Raw genomic sequence first — 24,352 nt, 5'->3', positions numbered from 1 at the left:
GCATCTCAGGAGCACAAAAGCTGACGTTTTGGGCCTAGACCCTTCATCAGAGATGCTGATGTTTCGGGCCTAGACCCTTCATCAGATGAAGGGTCTAGGCCCGAAACGTCAGCTTTTGTGCTCCTGAGATGCTGCTTGGCCTGCTGTGTTCATCCAGCTTCACACTTTATTATCATGGCGATGGAAGTGTTTTTAGTTTCAGGATGGCTTAGACCCTTGCTACGATTTTATGGCACATTTTAGAATGGGACATTATTGATTTTTGTTGGCAGTTCCCACAGTCTAATGAAAAATGGGGGTTTTTGCCGGCACTTGTGGCACGAAGTCCATGCAATATTTCACAACGTAATTATACTCTGATTCTGCATGACAGAAATGAAACTGCAGTAATAGAGATATTTATAATGTCACAGTTGGGCAATCTGATCTGAAAGTAAATGCATTTAAAATGTTTATGCCTTTCATTTTCAGATGCTACCTAACTTCTGTTTCCTGTGTTATCTTTTTTTAATGGAGTTGATTATAATAATTAGCATAAAAAATTAAAAACTTGCAGCCTTCTAGTTTAAAAATTTTCTTGCACTGACGTATCGATGTATTTACTTAGTATAGCATACTTACCATGAATTCATTGTGTGCCCCGTATTGGTCATGACGTGAGCTGACCTCACAAGGAATATAAGATTCTGCAATAAAAATTATTGTAAAGGGTAAATCTGGAAAATGACTTCAAATGAAGTTGTAGTTTCATTACATTCCAATGAGAGGTGAAGGCAGGAGAATGAGATTGAGAAAAATAATAGCCATGATCGAATGGTGGAGCAGACTTGATAGACTGACTAGCCTGATTTTGTTCCTATATCTTATGATCTTCCAGAGAGAACAAGGAGCAAATGTATAAACTAATAAAAGATAGGGCTAATGTAAAGGAATTCTTTGTAATAGGGGCAAAAATCCTGGAATTATTTGGGAAACGATAGTATCTGGGTAGAGGTTATAGGATCTTCTGGAATGGATAGGTTAAATTGGGCCATTGGCCTTCTTTATTTGTATTTTTCTTAGTTCTTTTAAAATTTGTGTTGCTGGGGAAGCAGTTATAATTTAATCTCAAGATTAATACGCTGGACTGTTAATCCAGAGACCCAGTTAACATTCCAGGTTCAAATCCCGCTGCGGCAAGTGGTGGAATTTGAATTCGATAAAATATCTGGAAACTAATAAGAAACTAATGACAACCATGAATCCATTGTCGATTGTTGGAAAAACTCATCCAGCTCACTAATGTCCTTTAGGGAAGGAAACTGGCATCCTTATCTGGTCTGGCCTACATGTGACTCCAGACCCACATCAATGTGGTTGACTCTGAACTGCCGTCTGGGCAATTAGTGATAGGCAATAAATGCTGCCTAGCCAGCGATGCCCTCATCCTGTTCATGAATAAGTGAAATAGAGGAAGTGGTGACTGTGTTTTGCGATCTTGTAATTAGCTTAGTCTGATTACGTTAAAACTATAATCAACATATAAAATATTATGTCCGGACTCCATTGATAAAATTGTTTCTTCCCTGCCTACAGTGAAACTCGTCTACTGGAGATCATAGAACTGCTATGTGAAAGCATGAATTTTGATTGTAATCAGATGGTAGAACAAAATGAAGAGCATATTGAAAATTGGTGGTTCAAAAAGTGAGTGTTTAAATTCTTCATGCCACCTTGTGCATTATCCTTCTTTTGCCACAATTTTACATAAAATCCTAAAACCATCCCATCCTTAGTCAGAAATTGATTTAGCAATATGCTAACTCTCCTTTGTCCCTCAACCATGACTCTAGGTAATTAGGCTTTGTAATCAGCCCAAAAAATGTGCGGCTGCTGGTGAGTATGTATCTTTGCAAGCTTTTAGTTCTTGTATTTCTTGTGTTGGAGGTGCAGCCCCCTGGAGTTATGAATATCTGAGGGAGTTTTCCTTTTCTGTAAAGCACTTTTAGAAGAGAGTATATCTTTTTGTGTTGTCCCGGAGAGGATGACTTCTCTTCAATGTTGTGGGAGCGTTATCCTGAGCAGTGCATAAGCAACTCACTAAAAATATTTTTGTGTACTCACCTTCGGGGTGGGTGCCTTTTCATATTTCGGCCAATAATCTATTTCATTCCTTGCAGGCAAGTGGAGTACCCAGATCTATTCCAATGGCTCTGTCTAGAAACCATCCAAGTCTGTTGTCCTCCTGGGACTTTTGGACCTGACTGCTCCTGTGAGTATAGTCACTACTTATGTCAAGTAGATGCTGTAGACCCCGGAGTATATATGATTTTAAAAATATTTGTTCACATTAGTAAAATACAACACTCTAATGACCTTTTCCAAATACAGTAGGTTCAAAATGTTAAGAATGTTTTAAAAACTAAATTCCATTTGAGCTCATGTTTCTGACACCTTGACGGTTGTTGACCATCTTCCAAATTTTGTCGCAGAACCAGACTTTGTATATGCCGTGATGATTTTCCTCTACATTGGGGAAAGCAAGTGGAGGCTTGGGGACTGCTTTGCAGAACACCTCCGCTCAGTTCGCAACAAACAACTGCACCTCTCAGTCGCGAACCATTTTAACTCCCCCTCCCATTCCTCAGACGACATGTCCATCATGGGCCTCCTGCAGTGCAACAATGATGCCACCCAAAGGTTGCAAGAACAGCAACTCATATTCCGCTTGGGAACTCTGCAGCCCAATGGTATCAATGTGGACTTCGCAAGCTTCAAAATCTCCCCTCCCCCCACTGCATCCCAAAACCAGCCCAGCTCGTACCCCCCCGCACTGCATCCCAAAACCAGTCCAGCCTGTCTCCGCTTCCCTAACCTGTTCTTCCTCTCACCCATCCCTTCCTCCCACCTCAAGCCGCACCTCCATTTCCTACCTACCACCTCATCCCGCCTCCTTGACCTGTCCGTCTTCCCTGGACTGACCTATCCCCTCCCTACCTTCCCACCTATACTCTCCTCTCTACCTATCTTCTTTTCTCTCCATCTTTGGTCCGCCTCCCCCTCTCTCCCTATTTATTCCCGTTCCTTCTCCCCATCCCCCTCTCTGATGAAGGGTCTAGGCCCAAAACATCAGCTTTTGTGCTCCTGAGATGCTGCTTGACCTGCTGTGTTCATCAGCTCCACACTTTGTTGTCTTGGGTTCTCCAGCATCTGCAGTTCCCATTATCAATGATTATCCAGTTTCTGATCTTTCACTCTGCAGGCTTTTCTTTTGTTGCACTATTCTATTGATGGGTTCAAAATGGGTATGTGTAAAACAGAAAGAAGTCAGTTTTGACCCTGGTGTTATGATTCCATTAGCAGTAAACACTGAGCTGTCACTGATACTGGCCTAGACCCTTCATCGGAGAGGGAACTGGAATAAATAGGGAGAGAGGGGGAGGCGGACCGAAGATGGAGAGTAAAGAAGATAGGTGGAGGGAGTATAGGTGGGGAGGTAGGGAGGGGATAGGTCAGTCCAGGGAAGACGGACAGGTCAAGGAGGTGGGATGAGGTTAGTAGGTAGATGGGGGTGCGGCTTGGGGTGGGAGGAAGGGATGGGTGAGAGGAAGAACCGGTTAGGGAGGCAGAGACAGGTTGGACTGGTTTTGGGATGCAGTGGGTGGGGGGGGAAGAGCTGGGCTGGTTGTGTGGTGCAGTGGGGGGAGGGGACGAACTGGGCTGGTTTAGGGATGCAGTAGGGAAAGGGGAGATTTTGAAACTGGTGAAGTCCACATTGATACCATTAGGCTGCAGGGTTCCCAGGCGGAATATGAGTTGCTGTTCCTGCAACCTTCGGGTGGCATCATTGTGGCAGTGCAGGAGGCCCCTGATGGACATGTCATCTAGAGAATGGGAGGGGGAGTGGAAATGGTTTGCGACTGGGAGGTGCAGTTGTTTGTTGCGAACTGAGCGGAGGTGTTCTGCAAAGCGGTCTCCAAGCCTCCGCTTGGTTTCCCCAATGTAGAGGAAGCCGCACCGGGTACAGTGGATGCAGTATACCACATTGGCAGATGTGCAGATGAACCTCTGCTTAATGTGGAATGTCATCTTGGGGCCTGGGATAGGGGTGAGGGAGGAGGTGTGGGGGCAAGTGTAGCATTTCCTGCGGTTGCAGGGTAAGGTGCCGGGTGTGGTGGGGTTGGAGGGCAGTGTGGAGCGAACAAGGGAGTCACGGAGAGAGTGGTCTCTCCGGAAAGCAGACAGGGGTGGGGATGGAAAAATGTCTTGGGTGGTGTGTCTCTGCCTCCCTAACCGGTTCTTCCTCTCACCCATCCCTTCCTCCCACCCCAAGCCGCACCCCCATCTACCTACTAACCTCATCCCACCTCCTTGACCTGTCCGTCTTCCCTGGACTGACCTATCCCCTCCCTACCTCCCCACCTATACTCTCTCCACCTATCTTCTTTACTCTCCATCTTCGGTCCGCCTCCCCCTCTCTCCCTATTTATTCCAGTTCCCTCTCCCCATCCCCCTCTCTGATGAAGGGTCTAGGCCCGAAACGTCAGCTTTTGTGCTCCTGAGATGCTGCTTGGCCTGCTGTGTTCATCCAGCCTCACATTTTATTATCTTGGAATTCTCCAGCATCTGCAGTTCCCATTATCCCATTATCTCTGTCACTGATACTGATGGCTGCAGCAAACTCACAATTTAAGGGGAGCTGATGTGTTTTGAAACACAGAAGTTGCAGTTTGTCAGAAAGGTCTCTGAGGGAATTTACACTGGCAAGCCTAGCAGAGCCTGTCAGCAAGTAAATTTGGAATTTTTGACCCTTAATGTATACCATTATTTACACTGACTAATTTAGGGCTCCAGAGAATGTAACCCTTTAAAACAGATGGACTGTCAAAACACTCTGGCGCCATCTTGACACCCAGTGGCGCTTCAACTTATCTCATAACCCTTGAGGTAGAAGTAGAATTAAAGGTTTCCTTTATTCAACTTGCAAAATGATTAGAAGCACAGTAAAAACACATCAAATCATGGAGTTGAAGACACAGGGGCCCTTCAGCTTGTGACATCAGCAGAGGACTTTGCCTGTCTAGTTAACTTCACAATGGATTTATACTGCTGCTAGCAGAGCAAGTTCCCACTGCAGACTTATCAGAATGTGCTTAAGATACAGTGAATGGAATGCACCTCTGCGTTGCTGTTATCCACGAGATCCAGGCCATTTACTTTGTGGGTCTAACTTCATTTCCTAAATGAAAACAGCCTGTGCTGGCTTCAAAACCACCCAACTGGCTCACTCTATCGGCTTTCTCCTGTACTTTATTTAAATGCCCGTGAACTTTCTGGGGGCTCCTTTATGACTTGGAGAATTACTAAGCTTTGAAGTTGGTAAATGTCTTTTCTTATTCTTGATTGCTTGGCTATCAAAGTGGAAATGATAGATCATTTTTAATTTTACAAAGCTGGCTGTAAAAGATAGATTATCTACTTTTTTTAATATTGGCCACAAAGTGGTGTACATAAAATACATTAAGTAAATTGTTTCTATCCTCATTTTGACACACTGTTACCTTCAGTGCTTTGCATGATTATAAAGTGGGCATGTTGAAAGAATTGTGTTCTCTCAGTTGCAATTTACTTATTATTACCCAAGAATTTTCTCAAACATTTACTTGCGCTGGCCTTCATAATTGTAAATATTGCCTTACTAATGAGGTAATAAAGTAATTGTTTAACCAACAAAATCAGTTGACATGTCTATAACTCACTTTAATATTCCTAATCTTGCTTCTGAGCCAGGTGGTCCAGATAGTACAGAAAGGTACTCAAATATTTGATATATAATTGATAATGTATATTTTTTATTTAGCCGTTTGTACCAGGCACCTTAACTCCTGAAATAGGTGTTGGTCTTTTTAAGATGTGGTTGATTGCCTAAGAACTCAGATTCTAAGTTTTACAGGTTTTAAGAATATTTAGATGCTTCGAACTCCATGTATTCTGAGTAAAATATTTCCAACTTTTCGGGTGAGGTGATGCATTTTGGAAGATAAAATTAAGGCACAAATTATACAATAGATGGCAGAACGCTGAGGAACATCGACATACAGAGGGATCTGGATGTCCAGGTCCACAGATCTCTTAAAGTGGCAACACAGGTGGATGAGGTGGTCAGGAAGGCATACAGCATGTTTGCCTTCATCGCTCAGGTCTTCGAACATACAAATTGGCGAGTTACGTAACAGGAGTACCAAACTTTATTTAGGTTACTTTTGGAATATTGTGTGGCCACCACATTGCCAAAATATTTGACTGCTTTCGAGAGGGTTCACCAGGATGTTGCCTGGTCTGGAGGGTTTAAGTTATGGAGAGAAGTTGGACAAACTGTTTCAAAGGAAAGACAGAGACTGAGGGGAGACCTGATAGATGCCCCCAGAATTATGAGAAGCATAGGTAGGGTGGGTAGTCAGAGGCTTTTTCCCAGGGTAGAAAGGTCAACAACAAGAGGGCACAGTTCAAAGTGAGATGGGGAAAGTTTTTCACATAGAGGGTGGTGGGTGCCAGTGGAGTTGGTGGAAACAAGCACGTTAGCAACATTTAAGGTGTATTGTGGTAAACACATGAATGGGAGGCAAACAGAGGGATAGAAACCGCGCCTGGGTATTGGGTCGAAATAAGACTAGGATTTGACGCAGGTTTGATGTGCCAAAGGGCCTATTCCTGGCCGTAGTGTATTATAAAAAAAGTTAACTTGTGTGTATAAAATTTTCATCTCCCCTTTATTTTAATTTCCCTCACTTTCTCCGTATACTTAGTAAAGAACATTTACAACAGAGCTCGATGGGGTGGATGCTGATAGCATGTTTCCCTTATTGAGGAATCTAGATGTAGGAGGCATGGTTTGAGAATGATGGTCTTCCATATAAGATGGAGATGAAGAATTTCTTTTTTCGGATGAGGAGCATTGAGAGCATTGGAGGCTGGCTTACAGAATATATGCAAGATTGAGTTAGATTTTTGGTCTGCTGTAGAGCCCTGCTACTTTTGAGATAAAGTTGAATTAAAATTTTCAAATCATAGGCCTGGAATTTCCCTGATTTCTGGAGGACTTGTCCCATTGTTAACGTTGAAGTTGGCTGAAAAGATGGCGTAATTTTATCTTCTAGGTATTTGCATACTTTTGCATTTGGGTGGGAAGGTCATCTGATAGGAGAATGCAGAGATGCTTTATTATGATTTGGACAAGTCGAGTGAGTGAGCAAATGCACAACAGATAAAGTATAATGTGGATAAATGTATGGCTGTCCACTTTGGTAGCAAAAACAGGCAGATTATTATCTAGTGATTGGGGAAGGAGGAGATGCAGCAATATCTTGGTGCCCTTGTATCTTTGTCATTGAATGTGAGATTGTAGGTGCAGCAGGCAGTGGAAAAGTCAAATGATACGTTGGGCTTTGTGGAGAGGAGATTCGAGTACCGGAGCAGGGATGTCTTGCTGCAGTTCCATGAGGCCTGGGTGAGACCCCACCTGAAGTATTGTGTGCAATTTTAGCATCTTTATCTGAGGAAGAATTTCCTGGTTACAGAGGAGCTCAATTATGTTTTACCAGAGGTGATTCTTGGCATGGCAGGTCTGATGTATGAAGAGAGATTGGATTGGTTAGGGCTATATCTACTGGTCTTTAGAAGAAAGAAGGTGTGATTTCATAGAAACCAATAAAATTCTAACTGGGCTAGACAGGATGAAAGCAGGAATGATGCTCCCGACAGAGATAATGGGAACTGCAGAGGGTCCAGTTGTGCTCCTATGATGCTGCTTGGCCTGCTGTGTTCATCCAGCTCCACACATGATGTTCCCGACGTGGGGAGTCCAGAACTAGGGTTCTGCTGCTAAGTCCAGGTGCCCAAGGATAGCTTGTACTGAGAGGTGACCTGGTTGCACATGTTGTACAAAAAAGAGAGGATTGAAGTTGACCTCAAGTTATGACATCTGACTCTTCTGATAAATTAATTGACAAAATTCTATCTGAAAATCTGATTTCCCTCTAGTCCTGTTCTAACTAGAACCTGTTCTTGTGTAATTTGTTTTGGACCTAATCATCCTTTTGTGTCGCATAATTTGACCTTTCTATTAAATTTTGCTTCAACTTCTTTCCTGTGAGATGATCAACATATACTTCAAAGGGTCAATAGAATGCAGGCTTCTGAATTGATTGTGAGTGACAGCATGTTTAGGTGGTTATTCAAAATAAGGTGACTACTAAATCCTTGGCTGTGATGAGTATTCTTGAGAACTAGATTAGAGATCAAAAAGATGAAATGGTTTAGTTTATTCCAAGAACAGAATGGTACTCTGTCTAAGTGATTTGGTGATGCACTGATTATTTACCAAACCATACTGTTGAGTATGTAGTTAACCGAAGATATGTATGGTTCTTTGGCTCCGTCCCCAAATAACTACTGCTGAGTCCTGAGGAAACATGCAACTTATTTATGAACATCAAAAGATTTTGTACCCTCTTTTTCTACTTCGCAATTAATACTCAATTGCGGGTATCATGGGAGAAATTTTAAACTTGAAATTCCTTCAAGGTCTGAAATATTTAAATTGCTGTGTGAGAGCTGAATAGCTCAGACTTCACATGTCGTTCAACCTCTTCATTGCCATTCATTGTGTTTGCTTTATCTGGCCAGTGACATCCATAGGACTTTCATCTCTATCCATCTGTTATTGCTTCTAGTCCTAGAACCCTCTATTTTTCCAATTCTGGCTACTTGATCGTTCCAGATTTCTCTCATGCTACTGTTGGTTGCCATACCTTGGGTGATTGAACCCTGAACCCTGAAATTCTACCCCTGAACCCCTCCACTTCTAATTCTCTCTCTTGCTTCCTTCAAGATTCTCCTTAAAACAGAACTTTTTGGCCAAACTTTTTTGGTAAATTGTCCTAAATTTTACTTTATTTGACTTGATCTCAGATTTTTGTCTTCTGTGAAATGCGTTTGAAGTTAATAGAGCCTATGCACATGCAAGTTATTTAAGACACTGTCATTGTTTGAAGTGAAAATTGCATTCTGGTCATATTGTTTATTCTGTGTTTACAGCGTGCGTAGGTGGATCCACAAAACCATGCAGTGGATATGGTCAGTGCGATGGCGATGGAACTCGCTCTGGAACTGGGATATGTAATTGTGATCCAGGCTATGCAGGACCTATCTGTATGGAGTGTGCTGATGGATACTATGAAGAGTCAAGGAATGAAACCCAGCTGGTATGTCAAGGTATGTGATGCATATTTTGATATCTTTTATTCCGTAAGCATAACTCGAAGACATGAGAAGTACATGTGTGGGCATTTTTGGGTTAAGAGGAGCATGCACAGAGAGTTCTGTGAAATGTAATACCATAATGCCTTTGTCACTAGTGGGAGTTCTGATCTGTTCTTAACTTTACATGTTGAAATGTAGAACAAGTCAGAGAGTGAAGTCCCCCTTTTAAGTGTTCTACTGTATTCAGCTACGTTTAAAACCTAATTTACCGAGCTGAGCAAGTCGGCTTCAAGTCTACCCTTAATTTTTAAACAACCCATTATATATGTATATGTATGTATCCATATATTTCATTTAGGTGGAACATTTTAGATGATGACTGGAGCAAATTTCATTATGTTGGCTAATGCCAGCAAATTACTCAACAAAATTCGTTATCAGATATACATAGAATGGATGTTGGGTCCCATGCTGACCACTGTTCTGTTCCATGAGAAAGCCTAGAGGGCAAATTGAAAGAATTGGAGTAGTGTCTGACTAGTTTTTGAATTTGCCCCTGCCTTGGCATCGATTTTTCATAGCAGTGGCCTGTATATGCATGTGAGTAAATGTTACATTTCTCATGAGAAGAGCATGCTCAGGAACAAAAGCAAATTGGTATTCTTCGGATCACATAGAAAGTTTTAATCTTATATAAACTTGAGTACTTGAAACTGATGTGATATATAAAAATAATTAGTTTTTATGGACCTAAATTACTTAGGTGAACAAAAGCAAATTTGTTGCCTGAAAGATTTCCAGAAAAGCACACCTGGACCAAGACATTAAAATTTTCACAACTTTGAAAATGACGCCCATCGATCAACAGTGAACTTTGTTTCTACATGCCTAATCCAAATTCAAAATCTACTTTTAACTTTTCAGATTTGATGCTTACAATTTCTAAGTATAGTTTTACTGAAGTTACAGATAATAGATCAATTGATCTTGTGCTCTGCTGGCTGCTGTATTTCAGAATGCTACAAGTCTTGCAAGAAATGCACAGGTCCTGAGGACTATAAATGTCAAGAGTGTAAAGTTGGCTGGTTCCTGCACGATGACAAGTGCATTGGTATGTACTTAATTGCTTATCTTTTGAATCCTTCTCATCTACTGAGGACTGAATGTCATATTTATCTTCATGACAATCTGTTCATTTTGTTATTCATTACGCTGTTTTGGCTTCTAGTTATCATACTTGTGTTGATTCAGTTAAAATCAGAAATGGACTATCTTTCTGTTTAGGAAAATAAAGGGGTTATCAATTTTTAGTTTTGACATGCCAAAGTGAGTGGAGAATAAATTTCCTTTTGTACAAAATAAGTTAGAAAAGAATTTGCACTTTTGTGTGGCATCTTCTAGAAACTTAGGATATTCCAAAATATGTTGCAACAAATAAATTGATTTTGATGTGTAGTCACTGTTTTATTGTAAAATATTCAGCAGCCATTTTGCACACAGATAGTTTCCTCAAGAATCAGTATGATCATGCTTATAATGTCTAATATTGTGATTTTGAAGGATAATATTGACTTTGGCACTTTGGACAGCTCTTCAGCTATTCTTTGAAGTAGCACCGTGGTATCTTTTATCTCCATTTTGCAGTTTTACATTAATGTGAACTGTATGAAAGGTTTGTTAGGCCACAGTAGAGTACTGTGTCCAATGCTGGATTCCACACTATAGGAGAGATGTGGTTGCATGGGAGAGGGCACAGAGGAGATTTACCAGGCTGTTACCCGGGTTGGAGAGTTATAGTTGTGAAAACAGATTCAACAGACTGGCATAGCAGGGACTGCAGATGATGGAGTCAGAGATAACAAAATGTGGTGCTGGAGGAGCACAGCAGGCCAAATGGCATCAGAAATGCAGGAAAGTTTATGTTTTGGGTCAGGGCAAACATCAAGTTTCCTGTTGCTCTGCTGCCTGGCCTGCTGTGTTCATCCAGTTTCACACTTTGTTATCTTGGACAGACTGGGATTGTTTTCCCTGAAGCAGAGGAGACTGAGGGTGTGCCTTAATATATTGGAGCAGAATTAGGCCATTGGGCCCATTGAGTCTACTCCACCATTTGACCATGGAGCAAACTCTGTTTCTCAATCCCATTCTCATGCCTTCTCCCCATAATCCATGACCCCCTTACTAATCAAGACCGTATCTACCTCTGCCTTAAAGCCATCAATGACCTAGCCTTCACAGCCCTCTGGTAGTTAATTTGTGGGATTTATTGTTGCAGAGGCTGAAAGAATTGCTCCCCATCTCAGTTGTTATGAGGATTATTCCTTCTATGAGAGGCTGTGTTCTCTGGTCCAATCCTATGGAAACATCTTCTCCATGGCCACAATATCCAGGGCTCTCAATATTCCGTAGGTTTCAATCAGATTCTGCCCCCGCCTTCTAAACTCCACTGAGTACAAACCCAGAGTCCTCAACCACTCCTCATTTGACAAGCCCTTCATCCTTGGCATCATTCTTGTGAACCTTCTCTGGACCCCCTACAACGGCAGCACATCCTTAGATAAGGGACACAAAACTGCTCATAATATTCCAAATGCTGTCTTACCAGACCCTTATACACTCTTAGCATTATATCTCTGCCCTTGTATTCTAGCTGTCTTGAAATGAATGTTAACATAGCATTTGACTTCCTAACTGCTAACTGAACACACTTGTTAACCTTAAGTGAATCTTGAATTAGAACCTCGAGGTCCCTTTCTGCTTCAGATTTCTGGAGCCTGTCCCTGTTTAGGAAATGGTCTGCGCCTCTCTTCTTCCTACCAAAGTCCATAACCTCACACCTTCTCACATTGTATTCAATCTGCCACTTCTTTGCCTACCTGCCTAACATGTTGAAGTCCTTCAGCAGCCTCCCCACTTCTTTTACACTACTTATCCCTCCACCTATCTTTGCATCATTTGCAAATTTAGCAACCGTGCCCTCAATTCTATCCTCCAGATCATTGATGTGCAACATGAATAGTAGTGGTCCCAACACTGACCCCTGTGGAATTTCAGTAGTCGCTCACTGCCATAGTGAAAAGATCCCTTTATAGCCCTACTCTCTGCCTTCTGCCAGTCCTCTATCCATCCTATTACCTAACCCCTCACACCATGGGCACTTGTCTAACAGCAGACTGCAGTGTGGTACCCTGTTAAAGGCTTTCTGGAAATCCAAATAGATTTTGTCCACTAGTCACTTTTGTCTAACTTAGCTCATCACTTCCTGCAAGAATTTGAACAGATCCTCCGCACCGCCCCGCCAACTCTGCAATCTCATTCTTCATATTGGGCTCTAAAATCTTACCACCAAAGTCAGGCTAATTAGCATATAGATTTCTGCCTTCTGTCCCTCTCCTTTGTTAAACAGGGGTAATACACTAGATACTTTCCAGTTCTGCGGGATCTTCCCTGACTCCAGTGATTTCTGAAAGATCACCACCAATGCCTCGACAATTTCTTTGGCTTTCTCTGTAAGTACTCTGGATGTAGTCCATCTGGTCTGGGTAATTTATCCACCTTCAAACCTTTTAGTTTCGCCATCGCTTTCTCCTTAGTGATGGCCACCACACCATCTCTGTGCTCTGCTACTGTTGAGTTCTCATGTTGTTTGTGTCTTCTACTGTGAAAACTGGTGCAAAGTACTGATTCAGTTCCTCCACCATTTCTTTGTTCCCAATACTACTACTCCAGCCTCATTTTCCAGCGGTCCAATGTCCACTCTTGCCTCTCTTTTATCATTTAGTTATCTAACAATATCTCTTGCAATCTTTCATATTACTAGCTAGCTTACTCTCATATTTCATCTTCTCCCCCACTTATCGCTTTTTTAGTTATCCTCTGCTGGTTTTTAAAGGCTTCCCAATCTTCTGGCTTTCCACTAATCTTCACATTGGATGCTTTTTCTTTTGCTTTTATGCTATCTCTGACTTCCCTGATTAGTCATGGTTGCCTCATCTTCCCCTTAATATGCTTCTTCTTCCTTGGGATGAATTTGTGCTGTACCTCTTGAATTACCTCCAGAAATGTCTGCTGTAATTGATTCACTGTCTTCCCAGCTACGTTCCCCTTTCCAATTAACTCTAACCAGTATGTCCCTCATGTCTTTGTAGTTACCCTTACTGAATTGTTACATCTGATTCCAATTTGTCCCGCTCAAACTGCAAGGTTAATTTTATTATATTATAGTCACTGACCCCTAGGGATTCCTTCACCCTCAGCTCCCTAATCCAGTCTGCCTCATTACACAAAAAAAAGCACTGGTGATGCTGGAAATCTAAAACAAAATCAGAAATTGTTGGAAAAACTCGGTAGATCTGTCAGTACCTGTGGAGAGAAAGCAGAGTTAAAGTTTTGAATGTAATGACTAGTTCTGAAGAAGGGCTACTGGACCGGAAATGATATATCTGCTTCCCTCCTCAGATGCTGCCAAATCTGAGTATTTCCAGCAACTCCTGATTTTAGCTTCCACCTCATAACTTATCACTAAATCCAGAATTGCCTGTTCCCAAGTGAGTTCTGCCACAAGTTGTTTATATGGTTGTATGGTCCTCTGGGATTATGGCAACTTTATATTAGCCATAGAGAACTATCTCACCTGAGAAACTGTGCCTCCAAAATGTAACAGTTCCTCCATACAATGCTGAAATCTCTGGGGCAGTAGCGCAGATTCCTTTAGTAATGGAAGTGTAGGCCATTGCATTTTTAAAGGAATGAGTAGATAAACATTACGGAGAGGTGATTTAGGGCTAAGTGAGAAAACAAGGTGATGGATTTGGATTTTTCTATTGAAAAGAATGTCAGAGTCCAAATTGTGTCCTTCTGTCCTCTAACTCTCCAAGTAAATATATTATGATATTATAAATACATAGCTATAACTTTCAATATGTGTGACTGACTTTTTATGGGATCCAGTAACAACTCATAAGGACAGTTTGAGATAGAATTGCAAAATCACAAAACTAAAGTCAGAATTGGAGATCTATTTCTTTAAACATATCCAGCAATCTTGAACAATTTTTAATCAAACGAGTACATTATTTGACAGTAGGGGCAGGTTGTTTGTAACTTGTAAGAATAGCACTTTGGAGTTTTGAAAGGTAGTTTACTGTCTTTAATGGTATTGTTATTGTTTGTTTAAAAATAATCTCACAGTCCCCTTTCCTCTCATTCAGATATTGATGAGTGCGACACTGATTTGGCAAACTGCAAACCTGGCCAGTACTGTGCGAACACGGATGGCTCCTACGAGTGTAAAGGTTAGTGTTGCTGTCCTTTTTGCGATGACTGCTAAATCATCAAACCTACTGCAATTTGTGTTTTTGATGCCGCTCTATAATGTATTTACAAAATTGTTCACTTAATTGTTTCATTTCTTTTCATTGTCCCACTGATGCTTCATACTGACTGGGACTTGAATTCATTTGGGCCTTCAAAGCAAAATCAAGTCACAAGTCAATGTGTTTCTTCTATTTTTAAGATTTCCTTCCTTTAAGTATTGCCAGCATGTTAAGAGTAAATAAAAACTGCTGGAAAAACTAAACCGATCTGGCAGCGTCTATGGAGAGAGAACCAATTCAGTGTTTCAAGTCTCTTTGTCAGAACTTCGAAATTCCTTGAACTCTGGTTATCTATACACAGATACTGCTAGAGCCGTTGAGTTTCTCCAGCACTTTGTTTTATTTTAGATCTCCAGCATCCATAGTACTTGGCTTTTATTTAGAGTAAATTTTCTGCTGATTGTCTTGGCCAAAGACTGATGAGCAGGATAAATTGAAGAGAGAGTTAGGGTGTTAAATTAATTTCCTGATCGTTTCTTTAGATGTTACAGCATGTTAGTAATCTGGCGTGATGTATGTATTCCTCCTGCTGCGAGGCATTTCTTTAGTTACCTTTACTGAATTGTTACATCTGATTCCACTTTGTCCCTCTCAAACTGCAGGGTTAATTCTGTTATATTATGGCCATTGACCCTTAGGTATTCCTTCACCTTCAGCTCCCTAATCAAGTCTGCCTCATTACACAAAAAAAAGCACTGGGGATGCTTTTTGAATAGAATAGAATAGAATGCTTATTGATTTCAGTTAAAGTATCTGATAATCTTGACTGAGAAAAGGTGGCCTTAAGTTCAAGCATTTAATTCAGGTCCATCTTACTGGATGGTAGAGCAGGTACAAGAAACAGAATGATCAACTTTGTTCCTATTTCTTATATGATTCATCAATGCTTGCTGATCGTCATTGAGACCAAGAAGGTCGTAACAAAATGAAAGGGACTAACTGAAACGCTTGATAATTACTTTGCACAGTGTTATTTGGTTCTTCATTTTTCTTTCTTGTCTGCCATGTGATGAAATCTGTACGAATGTGGCAGACAAGTTTTAAACTGAGGCTGAGGAGTAACTTTACTAGGCTCCATGGCACTCTCAGGCATTACACTGTAATATTTATTTAATATTTCTTTTTCCAGCTTGTGATAAGGCATGTTTCACCTGTATGGGAGCTGGACCTAGCAGATGTAAAAAATGTAACAAAGGTTATCAGATGGATGGTACAAAGTGTCTCGGTAAGCAATTTAATATTTACCCAAGGGGCATCTTGAGGATGTCAAGTCCGTGGAGTGGTTTCAGAAGGCTGAATGATGGATGCTTTAGTTATGAAGATCAGTTAGACTGGATCTGTTTTCATCTTGAACAGGAAAGATTCAGAGAAAATATGATTGTAATCGTAATCAAGACTAGTTTGGTAAATTGCTTTCATTGGACAATAATTAGAAATGTAAATTTTAAGATTATCACCAAAAGAATAAAAGTCAGGAGAATTTTATTATGTAGAACTGTTGTTTGGAAATAGAGGGTGCTACCAGCAGCAGGATCCCTGATACATGGAGAGAAAGCCAAAGTGAATGTTTCGAATCTAGCGATATGCTTCTGAAGAGGTGTCACTAGACTCAGTCTGCTTTCTCTCCACAGATGCTGCCAGACCGGCTCAGTTTCTCCAGCAGAGATAGTAGGAACTGCTGATGCTGGAGAATACCTACACTCACTTTGCAACAAACAACTACACCACCCAGTCACAAACCATTTCAACCCCACCCCCCCCAACTCCATGGATGACACGTCCATCCTGGGCCACCTGCGTTGCCATGATGACGCCACCCGAAAAATGCAGGAACAGCATCTCATATTTCACTTGGGAACCCTGCAGCCCAAGGGTATCAATGTGGACTTCACAAGCTTCAAAATCTCCCCTCCCCGCCAACCACATCCTAAAACCAGCCCAGCTAGTCCCCGCCTCCCTAACCATTCCTCCCACCTCAAGCCCCACCCCCTTCTCCTACCCTCTAACCTCATCCTGCCTCCTTGACCTGTCCTTCCTCCCTGGACCGGCCTGTCCCCTCCCTAACTCCCTGCCTACATTCACCTTCACTGGTTCTAACCCTACCTCTTTGACCTGTCTGTCTCCTCTCACCGTATCTTCTCCTTTATCCATCTTCTATCTGCCTCCCCCTCTCTCCCTATTTATTTTAGAATCCCCTTTCCCTCCCCCATTTCTGAAGAAGGGTCTTGACCCGAAACGTCAGCTTTCCTGCCCCTCTGATGCTGCTTGCCCTGCTGTGTTCATCCAGCTTCACACCATGTTATCTCAGTTTCTCCAGCAATTTGTTTTTTGTCTTCATCGTCTATAGTTCTTTGTTCTAATTCATTTCCTAAAAGATATGTAAGGAGAAATAGATAAATATCTGTTAAACAGAAATTTTAAGACTGAAGAGAATCATGTGAAGATGAAATTGACAAATAGTTGTGAGAGAGCCAAATGTCTTTTAACCGTGTTGTGAAAAGTATTTGAAGATAAAGTTTTTAGATATAGAGAAATGCTATCTTTACCAACGGGTATATTTGTTCAATTTCTAAAATAGATTTTTCTGGCCCTTTGTTAGGTTCTTTAGGACTTTAACAACAACATACTGGCCGTGGGCCATGGTACTAAAGATGTGTGCTCCAGAAATATCTGTACCCTGAGTCGAACTGTTCCATTGCTAGCTCAACTTTGGCACCTACCCAGCAATGTGGAAAGTTGCCCTGTACACAAAACAAAACCAATTCAACCGAGCCCATTACCAATCCTTCTCCCACCCACAACCACCTTGATCATCAACATTTGACAGAGACATCAAGGATCCCACCCAAACTAGAGTCAGTGGGAAGTTGGGGAAACCTGCTGCTAGTTCGAGTCATACACAACATAAGGGAAGATGATTTTGGTTGCTGGAAGTCAATTATCTCAGGTACAGGATGTCACATGTCAGCTGGTTGCTGCACAAATTTTAACAATGGACCAGAGAAATTAGTAGAAAAAGATATCTTCAAAATAAAGATGGCAAGTAATTTATGATTCAGACTGTGCAGTCATGAGTTATCATTATCCCAGTTGATAGAAAAATGAGGTGGCTAAAAAAAGTGCCATCCCAGTAGCCAAAGCTGCTCACTGGCAAGTAAATCACGGCCAGATTAAAGAAACTTTATAGTGCCAAGCTGTTAGGTTGGGAGCTGGCATGGAAATGGTAGACCTACTCCAAGTGTTCTGAAGGCTGAAGAAATAATTCAGTTGGGAAAAGTTCATTGTCTCATTATGTTCTGTTACAGATATCGATGAGTGTAACAGCGAGAAACAAAGCTGTAATGGTGAACACGAGGAATGCAGAAATACGGAGGGCAGCTACATGTGTGCTTGCGTTGATGGGTTCTCCAAACAGGATGGGGTTTGTGTTGAGGACCAGGTGACTCGTAAGTATTACGTCTTTTCTAACCCAAACCTGGATCCCTGTATTCCAAGATGCATCAACAGTGAATCTGTTTTGAAAGTTTAAGCAAAGCTAATATGTTCTATGTAGCGATGTTACATTAGCTGGCAGTGTTCTAAATGTGCAGAAATACAGCAGATGCTTTACCAGCTGAATAGCCAACCCAAGAATGCTCAGTTGGGCAAAGGTGGAAGCATTTTATTTTGCATCTGACTCATTTCTTGCCTTATATGCCAAACGTTGATACATGGGATGAAGTTCTAGTCATTGACATGGGCATTTTTACACTTGATGAGCATGAAGATCAATCAAAACTTTTCTCAAAGTCATAAATAAAAGTCATTATATACTTGAAATACAATTCATAGAGGTGCAGTTCTACTGGAGGTTTTAAGAAGTGAAGCTAATTAGAGCTGGTCAAAATAAATATGATTTTAAACTATTAATGCCCAGCTCTCTCCATCTTTTTATCAGCTGTTCCTGAGGAAGGTCTGTTTGACAATGTCACTGAGGATGAGATGGTGGTCTTACAGCAGATGTTCTTTGGCGTCATCATTTGTGCACTGGCAACACTAGCTGCAAAGGGAGATATGGTTTTCACCTCCATCTTCATTGGGGCCATTGCAGCAACGGCAGGCTACTGGCTGTCAGAGAAATCAGATCGTCTTGTGGATGGATTTCTTAAAGGCAAATAAGGAAGAAGTTTAATTTGAATGCAAGAATCAGATGGCTGTCTGTGGTAGTAGCTGACGATTTTAAACGAAACTGGATTGTTACCCAGAGGACTATTTTGCAGAGCCCAGCAGCTGGGATTGCCACATGGAAGTATGGGTAAAATAGCAATCTTTAAATTATGAATTCAACATGAGTAAACTGTGCATGTCTGAAAACACAAGATTATATATATTCACACGGAGTGTGTGGAGGTGTTTCTATTGAAGCAATTCTTCTGCTATACTTCTAGTGAATTCTCGTTTCGATAAAATGTTCAATGATGTAATGTTTTCTGAATATGCACTGTTCTAATTTATTGTAAAAAAGCTGCAGCATGGGCTTTATCCAAAAGCATATTTAAGATTCAGGGGAGAAGTTTTATCTTCTGTCATCTCTCAATGAAATTGTGCTTCCGTTTACAAAATGTCAAACTTTACTTTTGGAGCATTGTTCCAACTTCAGCCTGTCAAGCCCAGTTTGTGCTAGTTTTTGAGACTTGGAATCTGGTTGGAAGTTGTCTCCATTACATTTTGTAGGGTATTTAATGTCTGACCGCAGTCTTGGTTTTCATTTAAGTAAGTTACCTCATAGAAGGAAATAGACCTAAGCCGTAGAGGTGTCAACTATGAATGAGTACAAGAATGAATTTGATGTTCAGCATGGACAAGCAAATGAATGTGTTCCGCAATCTGTTGGGATGGGATGATGAGAAAGTAACTTCTATAACTGATACACTGTTCAGTAAGTAATGCTTTTTCTTGACCTATTATGGTATCCTATTCACAGCAGATGTGAAGTGATCTATAGTTACAATTAAGATAAGAATAAGAATACACTCACTCAGACAGGGTAGAAATTGAGGCTAGAGAGGCTATATCTGGGGATTTGTGGCATTTTGCTTGAAGGGAGGGTTGAGGCTAGCCACGAAAATGTTATAGAAGTTTGGGCGTGATACGATCAAAGCTTGAACATGGCTGCTGTTAACTTGCCAGGCAAAAGTTGGATTGGATTTATCAGAGGAATGTTCTTTATCGGTTGCATTGTGTGCACATCCTGCCTCAGGAAATAGATGAGTCCAGATCAGATCATTTGACAGTAGTGAAGCAAGTGGCTTCGCTTTGGCCTGCAGTGTGGTGGCAGAAGGCTTGCCTTGTTCTGGTCTTCATCTTTGATATGCAGTTGGATTAAAGAACGACATTCTTATAGATTGTATAAAGAGACTTAAACTTGAAAGCTGATATCTTTATTTATGGACAGTATGACTAAAATGTAATGAAGGGGTGGGGGGAGTCGGGATCAAGAATGTACACTTGGTGCTAATTTTGCAGAAAGAAGTAAAGATAATAAAGCATTTGTGTTGAGCCAAGGGTTGGGTTACAATCAGCTTAACATCAGAGGTTCAGTTTTAGTTTTTTATCTCCCTTTGTGGACAATAGAGGTTTGTTTATCATTTTATATTGGAAGAGAGTCAGCATATTTCGACTCAAGTAGATTTAACTCTGAACATGATGTCCTTGACACCTTTTTGAGATGGGAATGTGAGTATTTTTAAAGGATTTTTGGCTGTATCTGATAAGTGAAGCAGCCTGACATCAGCGCTTGTTCAAACTTGTAGAAGTCATTATTGCAGCCTCTCAAACACTCATTTGTGAATTAACACTACGATGGGATTAACACCATGAAATTGGAATGAACCTTTACACAACCCACTGGCAAAGATCTTTGTACCAATGTTGATCTTGCCTTTTGAATTCGGTAAATGACCCTTAGCTTTTTTGTTAATGAAGCATATCTGAGAAGTGTCATTTTTTTTCTTCTGTCTGCAGGGAAGAAATTTTTAAGTGATGACTAACTTGGGTAAGATTCAGGAATCCCTGTGAGTATAAAGTTTCTGGTGAATAGTTCTTGTCCCATGGTGGATGATGGGGTGATATCACCGGTAAACTCTAAACCACAAGTGATAATACACTTCCCAACATAGATTTTTGGGTATGAAGAGTGAGAACCTGGCTTGTGATTTATTTTTGTCTTTAGTTGCTGCTAACGCAGTATTGTCAGGATCAGTTAGTCTAGTAATTGAACACTTAGTTGAGTCTTGGACAGTTGACAGTGCAACTCTCTACAACATTCAGTAATTGCAAGTGTGTGTTTATCATTACACAAGGTTTATCATTGGGAGGGGCATAGATCCCTTAGCTTCATATCAATGGAAATTATATTGGTCCTGTTGAAAGACTGCGGTATGTAGATGGTTAAAGTACATACAACATTACAGCACAGTACAGGCCCTTCGGCCCTCGATGTTGTGCCAACCTGTCATACCGATCTCAAGCCCATCTAACCTACACTATTCCATGTACGTCCATATGCTTACCCACTGACGACTTAAATGTACCTAAAGTTGGCGAATCTACTACCGTTGCAGGCAAAGCGTTCCATTCCCTTACTACTCTGAGTAAAGAAACTACCTCTGACATCTGTCCTATATCTTTCACCCCTCAATTTAAAGCTATGCCCCCTCGTGCTCGCTGTCACCATCCTAGGAAAAAGGCTCTCCCTATCCACCCTATCTAACCCTCTGATTATTTTATATGTTTCAATTAAGTCACCTCTCAACCTCCTTCTCTCTAATGAAAACAGCCTCAAGTCCCTCAGCCCTTCCTCGTAAGACCTTCCCTCCAGACCAGGCAACATCCTCGTAAATCTCCTCTGCACCCTTTCCAAAGCTTCCACATCCTTCTTATAATGCAGTGACCAGAACTGTACGCAATACTCCAAGTGCGGCCGCACCAGAGTTTTGTACAGCTGCAGCATAACCTCTTGGTTCCGGAACTCGATCCCTCTATTAATCAAAGCTAAAACGCTGTCGATCAGCTGGTTATTGATCTTTGTCATTGTCCCCCATTGATGCTCCTTTATACTTTAACTTATTTTCCACAATTAAAAATAATATGGTTGGAAATAGAAAGCGATGGTTCCATTTGGCAATCAAATCAGCATTAGTGAAGAAAAAAGTCGGGTGGTGGTGTTTTGGGTACGTCCTCATGAATGTATAGAATGTATGATGTTTCAGGTATGTACTGTTCAGCAGTGAATACCCGTAACTTGTCTTTTACAGATGCTGACAGATTTGTTGTTTATTTCCAGCATTTGATTTTTCAGCATTTTAGGCACTTTCTATTGTATTTATACTAATTATGATGTGAGGTTTGTGTGTATAGTTTTGAAAATTATTTTCTTAAAATTCCTGACCCTGAGATGAGCCTGGCCCAACATCAGTAGAATTTAAATGTGTCAGTAATTTACAGGATATTTAAAGATTTTATCATTTGTCTGTATAATATTCATTATCCTTAATTTATTGTACAAAGTGTGGGAAATAATTTTCCATGTCATATTTATTGTGAATTGACTGAAAGTAATGGGCTATACATAAGTTCTCTATTTAGCCTTGAGTACCTGGATAGATTTGAGAAGGGTTTGGTTTTAACTTGGCTTCCATCCACTTAATCCCCTCCCACCCAAAACAAAAAAAAATTGTGTTTCTGGATTCCTGTTGTTTTCTCAGTAAATTTGAGAAATATGCATAAAAGTTATTCTTAATGTACTGCAATGCTTTTAAACTTTGAGTGCAAATTAGTCCTTCATTAACAAACAGTTATGACCATAGTCCTGGCATTTTCTTTAGCACAAACCTTTCATTTTTGTTCTATTTGTTGAAGACAAGGTACAAAGGACATAGCTGAGAGTTACTCAAATACTTTTTTGCCCCGTATGTTCACAGTTTAGTTTAAAATGTAATAATTTTAAATCATTTTTGTTTGAAGGCTAACCTCAAAGGGCATTACTAGAGAATTTTATCCCCGTGCGTAAGGTGCATAGTGTGTCCCATTTGTAATTGCACCCAAAGTTTTGTAGCTTGTACAGTGCCACAGCCATCTGCTGGTGGAAAGTGGAATTGTCTGTACTGAAACTCCGTTCCACTCCTGGGAGAAAATAAGGGACGGCATCACTCCCATCTTCTAAAAGGTGGACTGAACTGCCCCACTACTACTCTTCAAATCGGAAAGTGTATGGTTCAATAATTCAAGCCCCAGGTGTGTGACATAATTCTGTCTTAATTGTTGGATCCTTGCTGAGCACTGCTTTACTGTTGTTGAAGATTATGTCGGATATACTTCTACAAACAAAGAAACTGGAGGTTTCTTCATGTTGCCTACCGTATAGTGTAGCAATGTGTAATTTTGACCCTGTGGAAGTAGGCTAGTTGAGCATTACTATCACAAACTGATAGTTTTGCCTCTATAGACATGAAGTAACTGCTGTGTATGTGAATTATGCTGGGCATTTCTCATACTACCCCTTATTAGCTGAGTGGATGGCTGTCTGATACTGATGTTTCTGTATTATACCCGCGTGTATATATGTAGAATCTTTGAGGTGCATCAGTGGCATGCCCCAAAGATTGTCTTTGTCTTTGTTATCTGTATAATTACATGTGCAGGACCTGAGTGAATTTATTCATTCTTTTATTTATTTATTCAAAGTGAATCTTACATTCTTTATTGATTCTGTAATTTTTGTGGTTTGTGTCCAGTTATTTCACCAAGATTCGGTTAATTCTCTGACTTTCAACCTTTCTTTGGAAGTGCCCTAGCTAAATTTAAAACAAAAAAAGGCTGGAATAAATATTGGATCATAATGGAGCTGGTGATTGTGCTACTTGGTCATTCTGAATGTGCCTGGTTGCTAACAAGAAGACTCCAATTGAAATTATATATTATAAACATGGTGAGATGGGGGTAGATCCTCCAAAACACTGGTGCTGCTGGCACTGAAATTCTGGTTTAAAAAATAAACATTTTGTGGTAAATAAAACGTTGAATTGTCTTTGTTTTTTTTTTGCTCATGTTTTTGTTGTTTGTCCAAAAACCCTTGCCCCAAGAGCTTATGCTTGCAGGACATCCGAACTGTGGAGTGAAGTCTCTCCTGAACAAGTGAAGTGTCAAAGTCAGTGCTAAGAATGAGATTTGTATTTAGAGCATGAGAGAGAAGACCCTTTGCTTTTGAAATCATGCGAGAGAATTGGTAAAGCAGCTTCATAAGGTGAACAGCAGACCTGTGTGAAAAGGGCAGCAGAGAGTTTCTTCACCCTATTTCCACCTGTCAGAGTCAATTCTTTCATTTTGCCTATTCTTCAAGAGTGTTGAATACTCTTGGAGTTCCCAGTCTTCGTCACCCTGCATAATAACCTTGAAGTACTCATCCAATTTCCTTTTGAGATTTGTTTCCGATCTGTTCCAGGTCATTAACACACTATGCATTTAAAAAAAAGACGCTGGACATATATTTGAAAGTGGTGGATTTAGAGGGCAACAGAGATAGGTTAGAGACTGGGACTAGCTGAGTAGCTCTTTCAGGAGACAGTACAGACAGATGGGTTGAATGATCTCCTTCTCTACTGTAAAATTCTGAGATTCAATTTGATGATTCTTCTCATTACCCTTTACATATCTTATACAAAGCCTTCACACCGTGTTCCCTGGTTCTTTTAGTCAGC

At 40.8% G+C, this 24,352-nt stretch overlaps 1 protein-coding gene across 1 annotated transcript in view; it reads left to right on the top strand.

Annotated features, from left to right (window-relative positions):
• The window catches only part of LOC125460519 (protein disulfide isomerase CRELD1), a 29,249-nt gene extending 5,579 nt beyond the window's left edge, over positions 1-23,670 (top strand). Inside the window, exons 5-12 of the mRNA XM_048548058.2 lie at positions 1,576-1,686; positions 2,160-2,251; positions 9,076-9,252; positions 10,256-10,351; positions 14,451-14,534; positions 15,745-15,840; positions 17,921-18,061; positions 18,553-23,670. Coding sequence (XP_048404015.1) covers positions 1,576-1,686; positions 2,160-2,251; positions 9,076-9,252; positions 10,256-10,351; positions 14,451-14,534; positions 15,745-15,840; positions 17,921-18,061; positions 18,553-18,773 — 1,018 coding nt within the window. The 3' untranslated portion in view covers positions 18,774-23,670. The remainder of the gene's footprint in view (positions 1-1,575; positions 1,687-2,159; positions 2,252-9,075; positions 9,253-10,255; positions 10,352-14,450; positions 14,535-15,744; positions 15,841-17,920; positions 18,062-18,552) is intronic.
• The last annotated feature ends 682 nt before the right edge of the window (positions 23,671-24,352 follow it).

The sequence above is a fragment of the Stegostoma tigrinum genome, chromosome 11 (genome assembly GCF_030684315.1).
Source record: "Stegostoma tigrinum isolate sSteTig4 chromosome 11, sSteTig4.hap1, whole genome shotgun sequence".
NCBI lineage: Eukaryota > Metazoa > Chordata > Chondrichthyes > Orectolobiformes > Stegostomatidae > Stegostoma > Stegostoma tigrinum.
The sequence above is the reverse complement of the archived record's forward strand: the minus strand, read 5'-3'. Positions and strand labels throughout refer to the sequence as shown.